General features: G+C 31.2%; 1 protein-coding gene across 1 annotated transcript in view; it reads right to left on the bottom strand.

The window, feature by feature from the left end:
• Rsod (Related to Sod) overlaps window positions 1-16,645 on the bottom strand; it is a 26,412-nt gene extending 9,767 nt beyond the window's left edge. The window contains exons 1-9 of the mRNA XM_018453512.1: window positions 16,490-16,645; window positions 13,346-13,568; window positions 11,209-11,374; window positions 9,519-9,738; window positions 9,108-9,387; window positions 5,814-6,079; window positions 5,457-5,640; window positions 3,531-3,770; window positions 959-1,049 (exon numbers count right to left, since the gene is read on the bottom strand). Coding sequence (XP_018309014.1) covers window positions 959-1,049; window positions 3,531-3,770; window positions 5,457-5,640; window positions 5,814-6,079; window positions 9,108-9,387; window positions 9,519-9,738; window positions 11,209-11,374; window positions 13,346-13,568; window positions 16,490-16,517 — 1,698 coding nt within the window. The 5' untranslated portion in view covers window positions 16,518-16,645. The remainder of the gene's footprint in view (window positions 1-958; window positions 1,050-3,530; window positions 3,771-5,456; window positions 5,641-5,813; window positions 6,080-9,107; window positions 9,388-9,518; window positions 9,739-11,208; window positions 11,375-13,345; window positions 13,569-16,489) is intronic.
• Window positions 16,646-20,174: the final 3,529 nt, after the last annotated feature.

Below are 20,174 nucleotides of genomic sequence, written 5' to 3'. Positions count from 1 at the left end.
AGTAATAATCATAATTATAGTAATATATAATTATAGTTACAAATACCAAACATTTTTCTCTCTGTGTACCTGTGCAGAAAAGATTAAACAATTTTAGATTTAATTATTTAATATTGATTATAAGCTTTTTCAATATTTCGTTCTATAAATAATGAATACTTTCTTAAATAACAATCTAATGATTGTGTTATGACGCTGAAACTGGCCGCCGCAGCCATACGCAGCATGGAGGTTGCGAGCATATGATCCCTTTTTTTTGGTCGTTTTTATGTTTTTTAATTTCTTTGTCATTTTTATGTTTTGAGTTTATTATGTTTTATTTATGTTTTTTAAAATTACGTTTTAAAAGCTTTTTTAAGTTGATAAAAGTCCGTCCCTCTGTTCTGATCGATATCGATCGACTGGTTATGATCTCGTCTATTGGAAAAAATTCATTTGAACCTCCTTACGAAGTGCAAAGGAACTGCTGTTAGCAATTTTGTCGAGAAACGACGCCCGCCTCGCCCGTCCGCGAAGTTAAAAAATCGTTAAAACAAATTTTTCATTCTTACTAATGAAGTTATATTTTCATATGTATAAACTGTCATTTAAGCAAAAAAAATTTTTTTTGATTTTTTCAAAATTTCAAAGTGGTGTAACCCCTTAGATTCAGCTTCGATCATTATAGGCTTCAATATTCTTACTTATATCGTATTGATATTATAGCCATAATAAATTATTTATTATTGTTTATTTAAATATGTTTATGGATAAATACCGTGAGATTTTCAATAAAATAATTATATTGTAAAGAATCATCTTATTAAAAAATTATAAAGCGGTCAAAGTACTTAATAATGATAATTTAATTTTTTTACTCTATTGACGTTTTTGATGAAGAGCATAATATTACATGTTAAATATAAAATATTTAATTTTTCAAATGTACGAATTGGAACATTTTAGATCATTTCTGTACCTTAAATGGATTGTAGGGTGATCCAGTGCTTAAACATCGATTTGTCCAGTTGTAAAAATCTTTCCCTGATGGATTCTCATGTATCATCCACCTAAACAATAAAGAATGCTAAGTTTTGGCTGTTTCGGTAAAAATGAAAAAGTTCCGGGATGTACACACGGCGTCATAGACGCCTAGCCATTTGAATTTGAAGAAATATCAAGGCATGTTCAAGACGCGCGTTCCTTTCTAAATATTCGTCCATTATGACTAACAATTATTAAGAAAACGATAATTCACATTTGTAATATTTAAGTGTAAAATTTAAATGTTAAAAAAATATATATTACATATTTTGCTGTGAATGTTCCAAATGATTATAGAAATAAAAAAGATTAAGTTAGTTTTATGATGACTTGTTACTTTATACAATTTTGAATGCGTTAGATTCCATATTATTCTGCAAAATAACTCTAGAACAATAACTTTGGTCAGCATACCCTTTCAATACGTTCAAATACTCTTTGAAATAGGGGCGAGTGGTCTAAATCGGACCTATTTGCAATTTTTGCTCTCTACAAGACGTAAATAAAGTCCGATCGTAAAATCGAAGATGCCATTAGAAGGATCATTTATTCCCTTTATTTTTGCTTGAGACCATTGTGACGTATCTGTCACCTGTATTAAACAATAATGAAAAACGTAAAAACGCTTTTTCCGGTCTGATTTGTAACAGGTGGTTCCAAATCAGACCATCCCCTGGTTCAGATAGAAAACTTCTATTTTTATGGATTTTTATATAGAATTTTAAAATATTTTTTAATGTATTTTTCTTAGTATTGAGTAAAAACGAGCAATTTGAACAGTTAAAGATAAAAATTTTTTCAGAAAAAAAATTACTGACAGTTTATATTGTTAGAATCGAAATCAATAAAACTCAACTAATCTGAGTGATCAGACTCATGATATTTTATTGATTTAATTCCTTGGACCAGATCTGGTCAGCCGATCACCGGTACTACAACCAGGCCTATAAGTTATCTGTACTGTCCGATTTGGATACAAGTCCTTTGGAAAAAATTTTACAATAAATCGTAAAAGTGATCATGCTTAATATTTTTGAATTCTACACTCTTTAATTATCTTAAATCAATTACGTTTCAAATTTTTAACACTTTTAAATGATGATTTACAAGAATTTTCTTTTTTGGAAAAATTGTCGCACGATGGCTGAAAATACATATTTGCCTTTATTTTATAAATGTTATGACAGAGAACTGTCAAACTGCTATCACATGTCCGGTGTCTTATAAGGACTTTAGATTATAAATAGTACGCAAATCTGCTTATATATATAACCATATTCATTTAAATTAAAAAGGTTCTATTTGGAAGACGGTCCAATTTAGACCACTCTTCCTTAGACATATATATGTATGTATATTATTATCCCTCCCCTCTGCTTTGATGCCTGGTAATGGACGAGCTTCTCATAAAACTGAGGGAGTCTGGTTTTCAGGTCTACGGTTACGCAGATGACGTGGCTATAGTTACCAAAGGAAACTTCCTCACGACCCTTAAGGAACGCATGGACGAAGCCTTACTAATCGTGCAAGACTGGTGCAGAACGAAGAATTTGATGGTGAATCCGGAGAAGATCTCGGCCATGATTTTCGTCAGAAAATACAAGCCTGAACCAATAGAGCCGCTAAGGCTTTGGAGCAAGGAAATAGAATATACCTGCTCAGTGAAGTATCTAGGAGTGCACCTGGATCTAAAACTGAGCTGAAAATCACACCTCGAGGAAAAGAGGAAAAAAACTGTATACATCCATGTGAGCTTGTGGGAAGAGACAAACTGAGAATGGACATAGGCCTCCGGACAGGATACTTGCCCCTCAGATCACACCTATACAACATTGGACTAGCCGAGCATAAAAATTGCCGGCTATGTGGAGAAGAAAGCGAGGACAGCATATATCTTCTGTGTCGCTGCCCTCTGCTTGCTTGCAAGAGATACTGATCCTGGGGCAACACGTTTCTGATGCCTGAGAATCTGGACGGAACAAAGATAGGCGACCTCATAAGCCTAATACACGGTACGGGGCTGATCTAATCTTTGGAGACAAACAGGGAGTGACAATGGAACCTTAGAGATCTAGGTCACGTTAGGCGGCTGTCATATAGCCCCACCTGTGTTTCTTACTACTACTACTACTACTACTCTATTACTACTATTATCTCTAATAAACCAAATAAATAACTCAGATCAATAACTTTAAATCAATGTTTGCTACGAACCTTGCGCCTCGAAGGCCGAAAAACTATTGCTACACCCTTAACGGTCATCTCAAGAATATATACACTATATAACAAAAGAGAACTGAGCGTTTTCAGGTAGCGCGCGACTGACTCGCCTACCAGCGGCATCTGACCACGTTCTATTCTATCACATATTTACTATAGTTCCATAAAGAGTATAGTCAAAAAAAGACATCAATCCAATTTCTAAGTATTGATTATTCATTAAGTAATTGTGCCGTTTATCGTTGCTGACTCTCATTAGCCTACTCTATCTATTTTTATATTGTTACCTGTGGTTCGCAGTATTATTTATTGCATTGCCATCTGCATGAACGAGATATTCTATTATTATGGTAGTATCCGTCTCAGGATCATCTCTAGGTTGTCGGAAAAGTATCCGACCAACAATGGGATATCTGAATATCACTTCCGCTGTATACAATGACATTTGCCAATTGGTATGCGGTGTATAAAGTACGAACGTGCCACACACCCATGGAACCATGCCTGTGTTATCAGTCTCATTGTACCTAATAAGGAATTATTTTTTTGCATTAAATACATTATGAAAGAACTTTTAAAATACAATATATATGATAATTAGACTATGTGTATACGAATATGTGTTCCTTTTTAGAAGAGCAAACCTTTATGAGAAGTTAAGACACACAATAGAAATCTTTCTCTAAAAAATATTCTAACAATAAATACTTTTATGTAGGTATCTAATGTTGCATTGTGTATACACTTGCATATTTTAAGCATTCTTAAAAAGTTTCTTGTATCTTTGTATGAAGATATTATAATTACACTACAATTAAGAATACAATAAGCAATTGTATTTTTAGTAAAAGATTATTTATATTTTTTGCATGTTTCTTATATGCATATAGAGTTGCTTCTTATTTAATATTTGATATAATTAGCAGCAATTGCCATGGAAATGTCTTCAAATGTAATTTATATTTATAAGAATTAGTATATAAGAGATTTATTAATATAATATAATTTATATTATTCACAACGCGCGACTTTCACGCGAAGCGACTTTCATTCTACCCTCTTCTCTGTCTGGGGGCTCACGATTTAATTATTATACTAGGAGAGAGGAGAGCAGCTTTGTACTGGGGCAGCTTTGAACTTTACAAATTAAAAATGATCTATCCTTTTCTGCGATTACAAATTGTAATTTTTGAAATGGCATTATAGTTATAGATAACTGTCAAGTGGTAGTTGTCGCGCAGTGTTGGGCAAAATTTAATCAATTTATAGATTAATGGTTATGATTAAAAGTTTAATTCTTGATTATACACTACTCAACAAAATTAAAGAATCACTTGTTCCATCCTATAAAAATAGGCAAATTTCAATATACACATTTAATATACGCAATTCAATATACGTATTGATACCTGTCTGTGAGGTGGAGTTTATGCCGAGAAAGACAAAAAATTTTTCTTAAGATTTCAATTTCGAAATTTTTTGTCGTTCTCGAAATAAATCCACCTCACAGACACGTATTAATGTGTATACTTTAATCCTTAAAGGATTTTCGAATCTATAAAAGAGGAAAAAAGTAATTGTTATACAAAAAAGACGACTTTAATTTTGGAAAATCTTTTTTGTTAGGCTTTTGATCACAATTTCGTAAACTCAGAATTGTTTGTGTATGTCATACGCTTCCGGAGAAGGTATCATTTAGTACGTACGACCTACAGAATTTCTGTACTATATAGGAATTATAACCTGAAGTGACAGCTGTGTGAGAGCTGAAATAAAGTGAATTTTTAATTTTTTCTTCGATTTTCTCATTAAGTTTAATGTGGCCGGTGTTTTTTTTGTGCATACTTTTATTGTGTAAAAAGATTTAATGATCTATAAAGCCAATTCGGAGAAATTGGCAATCTGCAATTGTCGGTAATTCTTGTTGGAGATCTCCTTAATTGTTCGATTATTTTCGTTTGTAAAGTTTTGATAAAGATAATTTAAAAATGATAAACAATTTTGAAACATGAGAAGTATAATGATATGTAAAAAAGAATGTTTTTTTATTTTATCTATCTTATAGGTACGTAAAGTGTATAAAGTAGAAGGAAACATTCTTTTAGGAAAAAGGAGTGTGTTCTTCTTTTCTATTCCATTCTATTATCTTCTATTCTCTTTTCTTTAAGAAATGTAACGACCTGACTTTCTGCACACGGATTAGCTCGGATTACCTGTAAAGAACTAAAGATCTGTGAATAATACTGTGAATCCCAGAAAGTGGTAAATATGTATCCCAATAAATTCCACTGAGTTTAGCGCTTCCAGGTAAAATATCATTGTGATATGATCCTTCCTTTCGGTCCTGAAGCTTTCCAGATAAGTCGCCAATAGCATATTGATCCTGAGTACCGTAACCTACGTAATAAGTTATAGAGTAATTAAAATGTTTTTATATGTTTCATTATTATATGTTTAATATTATTTTTAATTTTGTCGTTAGTTTAAGTTTTCTACTAATTAATACATTATATGTAATATACGAAATACCGTATTTACATTATTTTATAATTTTTTTGTTGTCTAATTACCTGGTGGTGGAGTAGTCTTTTCGTCGATATTTGAAGGATTGAACAATTTCTTAGTAGTTGAGCATAAATCGACAGTAATTCCGACATTTTTTGCCGGTTCTGGTGGTAATTCGTGAATCCTATAAGACGCTATTTTAGTGGCGTACCATAATCTAATTTCCAAATCATTTATTGTTGTTAATGAAATATTGATCCACGTTGGATTGAACGGCGTTTCTTGAATCGCCGTAATTTGACCTCTAATGCCACGTGAATTAATTATGGCCCTGAAAAATTTTTTAAATTATTAATTTAAGAAATCTTATTTTAATATTACTTGTTTTATCTTTCAACAAACTATCAATAATCGAGCCCAATAGAGTATTCAAAATTAATTTATATAAAATTTAATTATTATAAGAATGAAAATAAATTACTATAATGTAAAAATGACGCAGAAATACATATGTTTCGACTCACAGAGCCTGCATCAGTTACATAAAATTTTCCCTACTGACATTCTACAATAAGATATATAAATATAATACTGCTCCGTACCGTCTGCCAAACAGCGATCTCAGTCATAAATCGTGGATATAAAGTTTTTGCATACTATGTCCGCACTAAGGTAGTCGGATGTAAAGTTCGTAATCGAAATCCTCGTTAACTGACGAGAATCAACGTTAAGTCCAATGATATTTGTGATCGTCAATGATGTGAAAAATAATCTATATATATATTATCATTTTACAATTTTTTATAAAAAGAAACAATTGTTAATAGTCCGAATAAGCGATGAACTTACAGTTCAGGTGTCACATAAAATCAGCAGTTTCGAAAAGAGAGGTTGTCTGGCAGTAACAGATTTTTCTATTGTTATTACTCTTGTCGTGTTCCAGGATGACTACGAATGCACGCTTATTACAATGATATAAGCATATAAATGAACTTCATAAACAATAATGTATGTGAGAATTAACAATATTTTGTTATTCAAGAGTTCTTTTAAGATGTCCGAATATGATCCATCCAGCATTTCTATGTCTTTTATGCAATTGATTCCATTAGTCTGCTCTTTAATATGAATCATTTCTCTAATCATCCTTTTGTAATAGTTATTTTCGATTTCTAAAATTTTAACATTTTCCCAATCCATATTGTAGTCATTATTTACAATGTGTTTCGATATAACCGAATGTCTTGATGGATCATATTTAATGTTATTAATATGCTCTTTGAGCCTCGTTCACAATTGCCTTTTTGTTTGGCCCACATATGATGCATTGTAGTTTTTACAATTAATTTGGTAGAACTAATTCATTTTTATCTTTCTGAGGCTTAATGAATTTGTTAAGCTTATTAATAACACGAAGGCAGGTAATGGTTGTGGATTTATCAAAAATCGAAGTTACTGCCTCTGAGATACCTTTAACGAATGGAATAATTACAAAATCTTTTTTTAGTGGATATAAATTCTTCTTATTCTCCACTGTAGGACTGAGATCCTTCGAAAACCTAGATTTATTAACAAATATTTAAGTCTTTTACTTATAACATTGAAAATAAGATCTGTAGGATGTCTAACAATCATTGTCTAACAATATGTTAATGCATATAATTCGATGTTTTTATTATAAAATAGCAGGTGAGACAACGAAATTGCGCGATCTAATAGATTATAAATCGATCCTATTTTTTGGCAAGTCGGATGATTCGAGAAGAATGACAAGCATCTATCTATCCGAAAAGGTTTCTTTATGGAATCAGTCAATCATAATTTTGTTGTTAATATTAATCAAAGATTTTTCCAAAAAGTTAAGATGATGATTATCCTCAAACTTCACAGTGAATTTTAGCCGTTCGTGATAACTATTAAATTTCATTTGGATGTCATTTAATGTCTCCCTGAGACAAACTAGCAAGAAATCGTCAACGTATTTATAGTATATGGGCAAGTCCAACGTGCTCAATACATTCTCTTCCAAATCCTGCAACATTATGTCTGCAATGACTGGTGATAAGGAGGAACCCATTGGTGTTCCATAAGTTTGTTTATATATTAAATTAATAATTAAATTTCGAATCAACATTACATCAAATCGGTCAATTTGATGTACAACTTGCCATTAAGATTGGACACAGTCTTATAAATGCGACCTTAATATTAGTTAATTGTACTTGCGTTATTATAATAATTTATGTACTGAAGAGGACCCGAAACGAGTATCGAAACATATACGTTAATTGCTTAGTAAAGTTTTGATTATTTCACATACTAATATCTTGTGTTGGCTCATAGAGGCATTATGCATATCATTGGATTTAATCTCTTGAGCCTATTATTACTTATTGTTTTTATAATATCTTTTTAATGAAGGGTATATGTACATATTTTTTGCATGCCTTCTGTAGTCAAATATCTCTAGTTTCGATAAATAGCAGCACGATCATCTATATGAGTTAAATATTCTTTGTTTTAGAGCAAAAAATGTCAAAAATGGCACTTTACTCCCCCGTTTACCCTACATAAAAAAATATAATACATGTGAACATATAATACTTAAGTATTACTACAATAAAATTATATAGTACAAGAAAATTATAAAGTGTCCTTTACAGGCACCTAATGTTGCACCCAGATACATCTTTGAAAGCAACCGATACGAAACTGTGACATCAGCTCACGAACATTCCCGTGTGAGAATAATTCCTTCGCGCGGCAGAGCATCATTGCCCATTATTAAAATATGGGTTGGATTAGGTTGTATTTGTTGGATGCAATGGCGCCCCCCACAGGGGGAGAGCATGTACTGCACGTATATACCATACATACATTTTCCAACGCGAAACGAAGTCCACCCCATCTCCCCTCCCTGCCTAGGAGCATACGACTTGCCACACGTTCAAAAATAAAACTGTCTTATTCGTTTTTTAAATAGAATTTTTTCCTAGAAAAATCACAAGCCCCCTCTTAAAACATGGTATACATGTATTTTTATAGTTTTGCTCAATACATGAAGAAAAAACTGCGGTTTTTGGGATAGCATCACTTCTGAATTTACCAAAATAAATTGTTATTTGTTAAACAAATTTGTTAATCGAGATGCATTTAATATCAATCCCGTACACGCGCTATATCAGCGACTTATTCAATGAAAGCGTGAACGAATTTTTTAGTTTCAATGACATGGGGAGCAATAGATATAAATTATAAAATAAGTTAACTGACTTTGTAAAGTTATTAAAGATGACCTAATAGAAGGTCGAAACATATTTCATTATCGTATTTAATAAGGCTAATGATATGATCCTTACTTGGTATATGTTGGTTTAAGGTGATTTATTTTCGCACAGGCCAAAAACGAATCCTCATGTACAGGATGGAAGATAACTAAGTATAAGTGACGATGTGGACCAAGTAGATTCGTTGGTAGTAAAGATAGTTCTGAATCTCTATAAAAGGTTTTATATCTTTCCTGCGAGTTAATAGCAACTTTTATTTTGCCTAAACGTACGTCGACATCTCCGATAGATTTTCCAACGTCAGAATTATTAGGATCGAATACATTTTGTAATATATTACAGTTGTTTTTATCTAAACGTAAACATTTAAAAAATAATTATAATTTCATGGATAATTTCAATAATGTACATATAATATGCATTATAAAAAATTGTACAACTAATGATTATTAGAATTAAATGTAAAATTTTACACCTACCGACCTTTGCCAGTTTCTAAAATGTCAGTAACGTATATTTTCCAATGATGCTCGGTGTAGTTTAGCGATTGTAATTTTTGTTTGTGAATGTGATGTAAATTCGTGTGAATAATTGTATCAGGATCATCGCCCACTTGACTGTCCAACCATCGGAACAAAACTGTTCCAGCAATAGGACCATAAAAACGTGCCTGAGCAAATTTCTCAATATCTCTTTCAAGAACCTGTACAAAAGAAGTTAGTTATTAATAATACAAGATGTCCCAAACTGATAATAAATATTTTATAGACAGATTCTTAGTAACATTTTAAGACGAAAAGTTTAATGTCGTGTGAATTTTGTTACTGTTAAAGTGAAGTTCGAAAAAGCACATATGGTATTCACATTGACCATCAGGTCAATGGTGACATCAGGAATGGAATCATGATAGTCAGTATCCTGAATCAGGAGGCACGGTAGTGTCTCGGCACTAAGACAAAGCGTAGCGTCTAGCTCGAGACACTGCCATGGCTCCTTTACACGAGCCGGCGAATTTTCCACTATGACACTGGACAATCTTGTCATTTCTGATCGCGCAAAATTCTAGTCCCGTCATTCGTAATTTTTAATTTATTTCCATTTGAAACTATCATCATAGTCTCCACATGAATTTGTCTTTTAAATATTTATCACCAATTTTGGGACATTTTGTACAATTATTCTGTTATTAGTTTTTGGAAATTTGAAGTATCAAAGTAATATAATTTTATAACTAGTCGATTTAAAACAATAATTTTACTAAATATTTTTATCGAATAAAAATTGACTGATAAAATATCAAACACAAATGAGTAGACAATGCCATGTTCGGTCAAGAATCTTTGTGCCTAATTATATTTCTTACGAATTTAAACAATTTCCTTTATTTTTCGTTTTAAAATATTTTAAATAATCTCTCTATAAAATATTTATCGTAAGTTTTGAGCCCTGTATTATCAACAACTAACTTTGGTAAATCTCCAGATCAGGGGACCCCCCAATGACCTTGACCTTGACATATGTTGTCAAGGTCATGACCCTGAGTGATCTCCAACAAATTTTAGCCATCACTCGTTATTCGTTAAAAAGTTATTAACAAAAGAAAGTTTAAAAAATAATTCATTATTCCTGCTATATATGCAATATTAAATACTATTCCACATAGGTTTTGACTTTCAACACGAAGCGACTTTCACCTCCCCTCTCTCCCCTGCAAAGGGACGCACGACTCACACCCCCGACTCTCCCCCTCCTCCTCCCTGCATAGAGGCGCATGACTCTCACCCCTGACTCTTTCCTCCTTCCCCCCTGCAAAGGGGCGCACGATTCCCAAACAGAGGGGAAGGTGCTTATTAGCATTAATAGAATTCAATTACTTGTTAAAATATAATTTATTATTCTCCGACTTTAGTATGGGGCTGTATTTTAAACTGACAAATAATATAATCGGCACACTATTTGCTTGAAATTATAATGTTAATTAAATTTACCGGAAATTGTGCATAAATTCATACAAAATATTATCATTAGATAGGGACGAAGATCCGCCATGACCGGATAAAGTATTTCCTACTATTTTTATATTTATTTGTGTCTTCCTTTTCTTATTAAAATTTGTAAAATATGTATAATATATATGTATAATATATATGTATAATATATATGTATTTATTACAATAATAGAAGCACATATCGTTCTTGGCGAATAATTATCTTTTAGTACCAAACTCTTCCCCCACAAACCCATTTCTCCTGTTAAAGATAGGTCGCTCACTTCTATTGAACCTGTTTGATTTGTTGGCAATTCCAGAGGCCCGACTTTCTCCGTCAAATCAATCACACTGTACATAAAATAAAATAACATGGTAATAATAAAAATAATAATAAATTATTAAATAACAGAGAAGGATTCATAAGGCAGATTTTCAGTTCTATTTGAATTTTAATCTAAAATATCAGATATGTTCTATTATTGTAATATAAATTAAATAATGTTGAATCACGGTCCATTAGAGATGAATCACACACAATCCATGAGGTGATACCTTTCAGGCCAAACATAGGATATTGGTGCGAAATAAAATTTATTTGTTCACATAGTATCATAGTCAAACGTTTCAAAGTAGAGATAGTGATATCGGTAAATCTTCTATTTCAAGGATTTTACATAATAATAGGACCCATATCACATTTTTTTACATCAAGAAAATGACTGGAAACGATTTTATCCAGAGAGTGAATTTTTGTAATTGGATACAAGAAAAATCAACTCAGGATGATACATGCCTACCAAAAATACTTTTTTCAGACGAAGCCACATTTAATAATATTGGAGCTGTGAATCGACACAATATGCATTACTGGTCTTCAATAAATCCTAAGTGGATGCAAACTGTGCAGTTTCAACACCGTTGGTCGTTGAATGTATGATATGGTATTTTGGGTGACTATCTAATTGGATCACATTTTTTGACACGACTCTTAATGGCAATACATACACAAATTTCTTGCTTAATACACTTCCGTCATTATTAGATGTTCCCCTATCCTTACGTCTGGTTATGTGGTTTCAACAAGACGGTGCATCGCTACATTACACTCGTTCTTCTCAATGCATTAAATATTTTCTATCCAAATAAATGGATAGGAAGAGGAAGTTTGACTCCTTGGCCGCCACGTTCTTCTGATATTAATCTTTTAGATTTTTTTCTATGGGACTTTATTAAAGAGAAAGTTTTTTCAACAAAGCCTACGACATGTGACGACATGAAAGAGAGAATCCAACAAGCTTGTGTTGCTGTAACACCCCAAATGTTCGCAGATGTGCGACATTTGTTTAATACTTGAATTAACAAATGTTTAGAAGTCCATGAAAACAATTTTGATCATTTATTACAATAAATTTTCTTGTGCCAAATTTTCTATTGTACTTATTTCATTGTTCGCACCCATTCCTCAAAATTTCTGAATTTTTCATACTCAAGGTCACGTGAAGATCATGGCATTAAGGTCATTGGATTCGTCTTGACCTCAGCTATTACGATATAATGATAAAAATATGTAGTTCCATTTAAAAAAATATCAATGACCTTGAAAGCTCTAAAAATATGACCTTGAGAAAGAAATAATTCCCATCATAATGTGTGTCCCTTCGAACCAAACAATTTCTTCATTAAGCATTTTTGCGTATCATTAACAGTAACGAAGATATTACCTTGTAACAGAGTTACTGGGACACCCTGTATATACCAGGATGTCCCATTTTAAATAATGCATTAAGATTTCTCAAAAACTATGGCATATATGGAAAAATATTTCAAACAGAAATTGTATGATTCGGAGGGGGCATAAGAAGGTACAATTGATTTGACCTTGGGTGGCGTCGCCAAGGCCAGGTCAAGATCACGTCAATTTTTTTAGATGGAACCCTCTATTTTTTATTACATTTTCTTGTAACTTACCTCAAGAGTTTTTTCAAAACACTATAATAAAATATTTTTTCATTAAGTATTTTTCGAGTTATAAGGCTCGAAAGTTACAGTACAGCCGGCATTAGCATTATGCAAGTTGTCTGACCGACGGCTAAAACCTCTTGAATGTTGTTCAGGATCATGTCCTGGATAACATTTGTCAAGATCAAGGCCATTGGAGGTTGTACTTCTTATTTTCATTTTTACGTAAAAATGAATTTTTAATGCAAATAGTTTTCGAGAAATCTTAATGCATTATTTAAAATGGAACACTCTGTATATTTTGTGTGTGTGTGCGTGCGTGCGTGCGTGCGTGTACGCGCATATGTGTGTGTGTATTACCTTTGCCCAATATGTCGTTCATCGCATCTGCCATCAATGATTGTATAGTCTACTGAAAAATAAGTGACTGACCACAGCCATTGTTGATCCGGATATTGTAAGGTTGGTTTCAGCGAATATCGTATTCGTACCGAAGATTCTGTAGCTCTTTCGAATCGAATTTCTCCATGAAGGCCGCCAGAAGATACATATGCAGCGAGTCTAAGTGCACTTGTGGCAGTTGCTGAACAATATTATTTTTAATTTGCTAGGATAATGTCGTTTATTATGGGATAGGCTGATCCTAATAATATAAGATAGCGGGGTTTCTGCTAAATTGATAAGCGCATGTGATTGGTTCTATGAACTTTTTACTCATTTATTTAGTAGAAAATTCATTATTAGATCATGCGTGTAATCGTTGCAAAAAATAAATTTGTGAAATTGGTTGTTGTCACACTTTATTGAGATTAATCTTTATAAATGAAACCTGTCTAATTTGAGTTCCGGGACCAAATTACAAGGCCACTAACTCAAAAGAATTCAATGTGAGTAAGATTTCATGAACTGTAAAGTGTTGATACGCATCTAAGCGACGCTTATTAACCACTTTAAAATCTCTGAAATATTATCCATATTGAGTTTTTTTGCGTCGATTAGCGTTTACAAAGCGTTAACAAAGCTTTAAAAAAGCGCATATAATCGCTTTGCAAGCACTGCTGTGTTACTTGGGATGCCTCGTGCAATTCTTACACTAAAAAAAAGTTTACTTACAGCTACCAAATATTGAATGAAATAATTTCAATTAAATGTTGATAAATGAGATAATATAACTAAAAATATTTTATTTTATCCTTGCCTTTACAAATATTTAGTAAATGTTAAAGTACCAAACGGTATTATCAATAACAATACTTACTAAATGTTTGTAAAAATAAAGTTATGATTAATTATATTTAACATTTAGTTGAAACTATTCCACTCAATATTTACTAGCTATAACTGACCTTTTTTTCAGTATATAAATAAATAAAAATGCATTATAATTGAAAACTTAACTTTAATGTTCGCGAATGCGTATTTATGAAAATCTGAATTCATTTCAGTATATTTCAATCCATTCTGGTTTATCGAGTGTCTTAGAATGTTGTCGGATTCATTCCAATTAAACTTCGAAGAATCGCACGGATTAAAATGAACTGAAAACTTTGTCCAGATGAACCTCGGATTTATGCGCATTGGATGCACGGATTGAAAAGGATTGAAAAGATTTTCAGGATAATCCTCGTAAAAATAAAAATAAACAATCCTTTCAAGGCCAATGAAAGTCTAGACAGATGAAGGTGCCTAACGATAAAATTACAAAACATTAATTACTTTCCATTGCACAAGATCTTCTTTATTTTTTAATGTTTCGGTTCTTTTTGGAGTCCTCTTCAGCAAATATTACAAATCCTAACGCATTTTCATTGAACTATCCGTCAAAAGTGAGTCACATGTTTGACAACATTCCATCAAAAGTATCAGGTTCCCAACTGCAGTGGATTCTAATTTGCAAAATATAGAGTTAAAGACAAGCCAAAACTAAAAAAAACCAAAACCAAAAATAACTCACCTCAAACAGAAAGCTCAACATGTCAAAGAAGCTTTGGAAGTTTAGATTAACATGTAGTTGATAACTAATTTTTTGATATTCTAACAAATTTTTAATGTCTTAATCATATTAATAGACTAAAAATTTTTAGATTGTATTGTCTGGAGTCAGGATAACAAAGTAAAAGAAATCTCTAGTATGCCACATTAAAGGTGGACCTCAAATATCTTTACACAAAAGGATTTATACAAAGTATCAGACAGCATTCACGTCAGAAAATGTAAAACCGTGGTTCACATTTTTTTACTTTAATTTAAAATAGCCTAATTAAAGCTCTTATATAATTACTTATTTTACTTATTTAAAAGGACATAATTTTTATAATAATTGAATTGCTTGTTATAATATTAATTTTTTTAAATAATCATTCAAAATGCATTTTTTAAAGTCAGATTTTGTAAAAAATATTTATAAATTTTAATAATTACTCCATTGATTCCAGCTATATATCCAATATCTATGAAATATGTGAGGTACCTGAGCCGAATAAGGCCAACTAATTTATTTTACTTTTTTTAAATTTTATTTATGGGGATATTTAATATTTAAAAATTTTTAGCAATTTTTTTTAAAGCAATTTTGGCTTCTTAAAAGATAGCAGTTTTATTGAAAATCGTTATTCTTTGGCGTAAACTCCACACATAACAAATAAATAATAATAGCTATAATAATAACCACATAAGTGAGCCTTATTTAATAAGTACATTGTTTAAAAAAGAATACTTATACTCATTTCAAAAAATTGATTTATTTGTTATTTTCCATAGCTAGGAAGTTGAATAATATTATAATGAATTGTAATAAATTATGAAACTGATAAATTTTGAAGTGGATTGTTATAAAAATTCATACATAGAAGTTTTTGTTGTGTTAAACAAACGTGTTGCTACCGATTCCAATTCTTTAATCCCTTTTTATCTACTTCCTATAACATATCTTTTAAGCGTGTACTGCAGACATAAAGCGAGTTTTAAAGTAATAAATTTAAAAGTGGGCCTTATTTAGTGCTGGGCCTTATTCGGCTCAAGTACCTTACATCTTATTAAAATGTATCTCTTTTTCATAGGTACTGAATAAAAATTTTATATATAACTTAAAAAAGTAAATAGGTAGTAAAATACAATAGGTAGTAAGATAAATATTTCCTCTTTAAAAGTCGTTTACGAATATAGAGTACATGATGAATTTAACGTTTATAATGTTACAATTATTGCAAAGGCTTTTTGTTTTAAATTAACGTTAAATACACGTCACTTGATCGACGTGTGACATAAGTGACCATTTGTGACCGAATATTGACGATAAAATAATGGTAAATTGCTACTTGTGTTTAATTGAATATTAAAAATCAAATTATTTAAATAATTCATATTATCAGAATTTGAGTAATCGGCAATCCCGATTTTAATAGTCGGGCAATAATTATTTTAGGTAATTTGGATGTTTATAGTCCTAGTTCGTAGTATTTGGTGAAATATTACAAACGGAAACAAAGTTGCATTTTCACTCACTGCAGCAGAGTAAGATAAGCCACTGCATTGCTCTCGACGAAAATCGAGGAATATTTAACGTTCTTTTCTTTCAAACTATTAATTTCAACTTAGATAAACGAAAATTATTAACGTGCGTTGTAATCTATACGACCGTACAAGATTGTGGTCCGCTGATGAAACAGCCGACCAGACTGACTAAAGTAACGGCTTGTACTTTCTTATTTCTTGTGATAGAGCTGGTGGGAGTACGGAGCAGAAGAGTACGATGACCTCAATAAAATGTAGGTATGGTTATTTGCTGAATCTTATAGTTGTAAGTAAACATTTTTTTAATGAAGAATCAAATAATTGAAAAATTTATGTTTATAATTGCGTCCAATTACGTTTTGGAATTTATAATTTCATTAGGACCTTACAGTTGAATTTTAATCTTTTAACTAATAAAAATGAAACACAAATGCATCTTTATACCTATTCCAAATTATCAAAGTAATAGTTAAACTCAAGTAACACGTATTTGTATCTTCATTTAAGAAATAATGATATCACATGTGTAATCTTCTAACTCAACCTAAATGATACATATTCCCTAATCTAAGGAAATACATGAAAATAAGAGCAACTAACTAAAATAAAAAAATTTTAACGTAAAAAAAATTTGACACCGCTAGCAAACTTGACTTGATCTAGCGGCGCAAGTTTTTTTATATTAAAATTCTATATTAAATTTTTTATATTAAAATTTTATATTAAATCATGACAACGCTTGCGCAGTTATTATTTAATAATGATAATACGAGTATAACGAAAAACTATACAAAATCCGGACCACTTCGGAAAACCCTCCCGGACACTCACCGACACCTGCAAAACTAGGATAAATCCGGGAAATCCGGACGGATGGCAGCTTTAGGTGAAACTCGCTTCGCGTGGAAAATCTGATACCCTTTGGCAGAGGGGGAGGTGGGGTGAAACTCGCTTCGCATAGACAGTCGTAAAATATATTTTAAAGCAGAAAATTTTTATTCTATCTAGTAAAAAGAGACATCATTTTTCAAAGTTTTCTTCTTAATAACTTTTTAATGAATAACGAGCGATGGCTAAAACTTGTTAAAGGTTACTCAGCGTCATGACAACATATGTCAAGGTCAAGGAAGGCCTTCCCTAAAGTAAACATTTACCCGTTTTTCTCTAAAATGCTTTGTTTCAGAGATAAAAATTTGTAACGCTTTATTGGCTACGTTTACACCGTGCATTTAGGCCGCGGCCTATACAATAGATTTCTTTGTTTATCCTGTATATTAAACAAAGACACCTATCGTATATATCGCGGACTAAGCGCACGGTGTAAACGTAGCCATTGTGAACACCCGGTATATATGACATACAGAAGAGTTAATAAGTATAGCAACATTAAGATTTTTGTAAAATATCATTAAGATTCTTAAGAGGAGAGAGAGAGAGAGAGAGAGAGAGAGAGGACAAATTTTTGGTTATATTACATCCGAATGTCATAGAGAAGGTATTATGGCACTCCAGTTACATTTTACGCAATAACTTGGTTAATAATCAATATTTAAATTTAAAATTTGACAATTACATTCGTTAAAATGTTGTTAAATCGATTCTGGACTCAAAGTTACGAAATATTTATTACTTAGGACACTATTAATAAAAAATATGACGACAATACATAATGACTGGAAGAAAAATATGGGTGGTAATGTGGCCTTCCATAAAAATAACCTTAAAAATTTAGTTTTGTTTAGAAAACAGCATTTGGTTACAAAATTAACAAAGTAAAACATTTTAAAATGTATGCAAATAAATGTATATACATTCACATAACTTCTGCATATAAGCTGCTCAATACTAAAAATCTCAGTACTAAAAATAGTACACATAATATAAACTATAGATTAACAGTAGAATTACAATCGATTATCAAATAACTATTTTGATATGAAAACCTCAAAAAAGAGACCATAAGTACTCAATACTCCGTAGGGAACCATATTAGCAAAATTTCATGCTGTTATTTAACTTTACATGACTCAAAATATATACAGTCAAATAAAATATTAAATAACAAACAACACACTCAAAAATATATTCGTGTGATAATACGTTCAAGTTTAAGAAAAATGAGGGGAAATAGGTGTAATTAAATGCTAAAATGTACCTCAGAAATGTACCTTGTTTCGAAATACTTGAAAGTAAAAATGCGTTATAATAAGTGCTGGCTATTGAGTATTGGTACATTAGCGTCATGGTATAACGGCGAGCTACTAAACAAATAATTCCATAAGTAGGATTCGCTATATAATAGCGGAGATATCAAGGGAGGCCACAATATCTATACTGGCCATAATACGACCTTCTCCTCTATAAAATAGAATGCAGGTATATATATATAATATATATATATATAATGCGTCATATGTGGACAAATAAAACATTAAAAACGAGAGTTCATTAAAAATGAGCATAGAAATCATGAGTAAATGAGCATAGAAATCAATTACGAGGCATAGATTGGAATTTTCTCATGAATTTGATTGTGATAATATAAAAATTTTAAATGAAGACAAAATTTTAAATAAACGACTTATATCGAAAATGATTTTTATACACAAACAAAAAACTGTTTAAATTTACAAAATGACGTTGAATTCTTAGATCCGGCTTATTCTAACTTATTTATTAATACATGATGTGTTTCCCTCATCTATCCAATGTTTCTTAGCTATGTTTAGTTTATTATTTGTAACAGACACGCTGTCAAATGATTTATAACGCTCGAACTGTCAACATCTCAAAAAATGTGCCCAGCAATGATTATCATGTAAGTTTTGTATTTTATTTCTTTAATTTCATCCTTTTTATTTAATTTTTTGCTGTTTACTAAATCTAGAAGTTTGATTATTAACTGGACTTAGCACATTTGGACGTGATACTGCATATTATTAATTCATGTTAATTTGCGTTTCGAATATTTATGGCGATTTACTTATTATTTCGACCTATTAAATTAAGTTTTATTTACATTGAAAAGGAAGCTTGAATTGAAACATTTGTAAATTGCTATTTTGTTGAATAAATCAGTAGTGTCTCGGCGCTAAGCCATTATTATACACATCAATATCTTGTATCTAGCTCTCAAAAGCAAGTTTTAATACATTATTTTAAACAATATTTTAAAATATAATGGTTTAAATTGATCAATTACAGTCTACATTTAGATGATCACCTATGACATGCGAGCGCTCTGAAAGCGCGCAAATTTACATTACTGCACGCGCGACACATATTAGTGATCATCTAAACGTAATCTGTAAAATAGCCATATTAAATCCTTATGTCTCAGAAACTATCACTTAAAATAAAAATTTACAAATAGTTTTATTTAATTTTTCGGAAACTTTCTTACTATAGTATTTTGAGTGGAGAATTTTAAAACATCCTATATGTATATGTACACATATGTATATAGTATATAATATTTCACTATAATATGTATAATTATATTTTGATTAATCCTTTTTTATAATAATAGAAAACACTAGAGCATTAATTCATCATGGTTAATAATCATTTATAGTTAATAATCATTTGAGTTGCGTAAATAAAAGAGAGCACTAAACAATTTACACTCGAATAAAATTGTACCCTTATAACATTTTCCATAGGAAAAATGATACGA

The sequence above is a fragment of the Mycetomoellerius zeteki genome, unplaced genomic scaffold, assembly GCF_001594055.1.
Source record: "Mycetomoellerius zeteki isolate Tzet28-1 unplaced genomic scaffold, Tzet1.0 scaffold39, whole genome shotgun sequence".
Lineage (NCBI taxonomy): Eukaryota > Metazoa > Arthropoda > Insecta > Hymenoptera > Formicidae > Mycetomoellerius > Mycetomoellerius zeteki.
The sequence above is the reverse complement of the archived record's forward strand: the minus strand, read 5'-3'. Positions and strand labels throughout refer to the sequence as shown.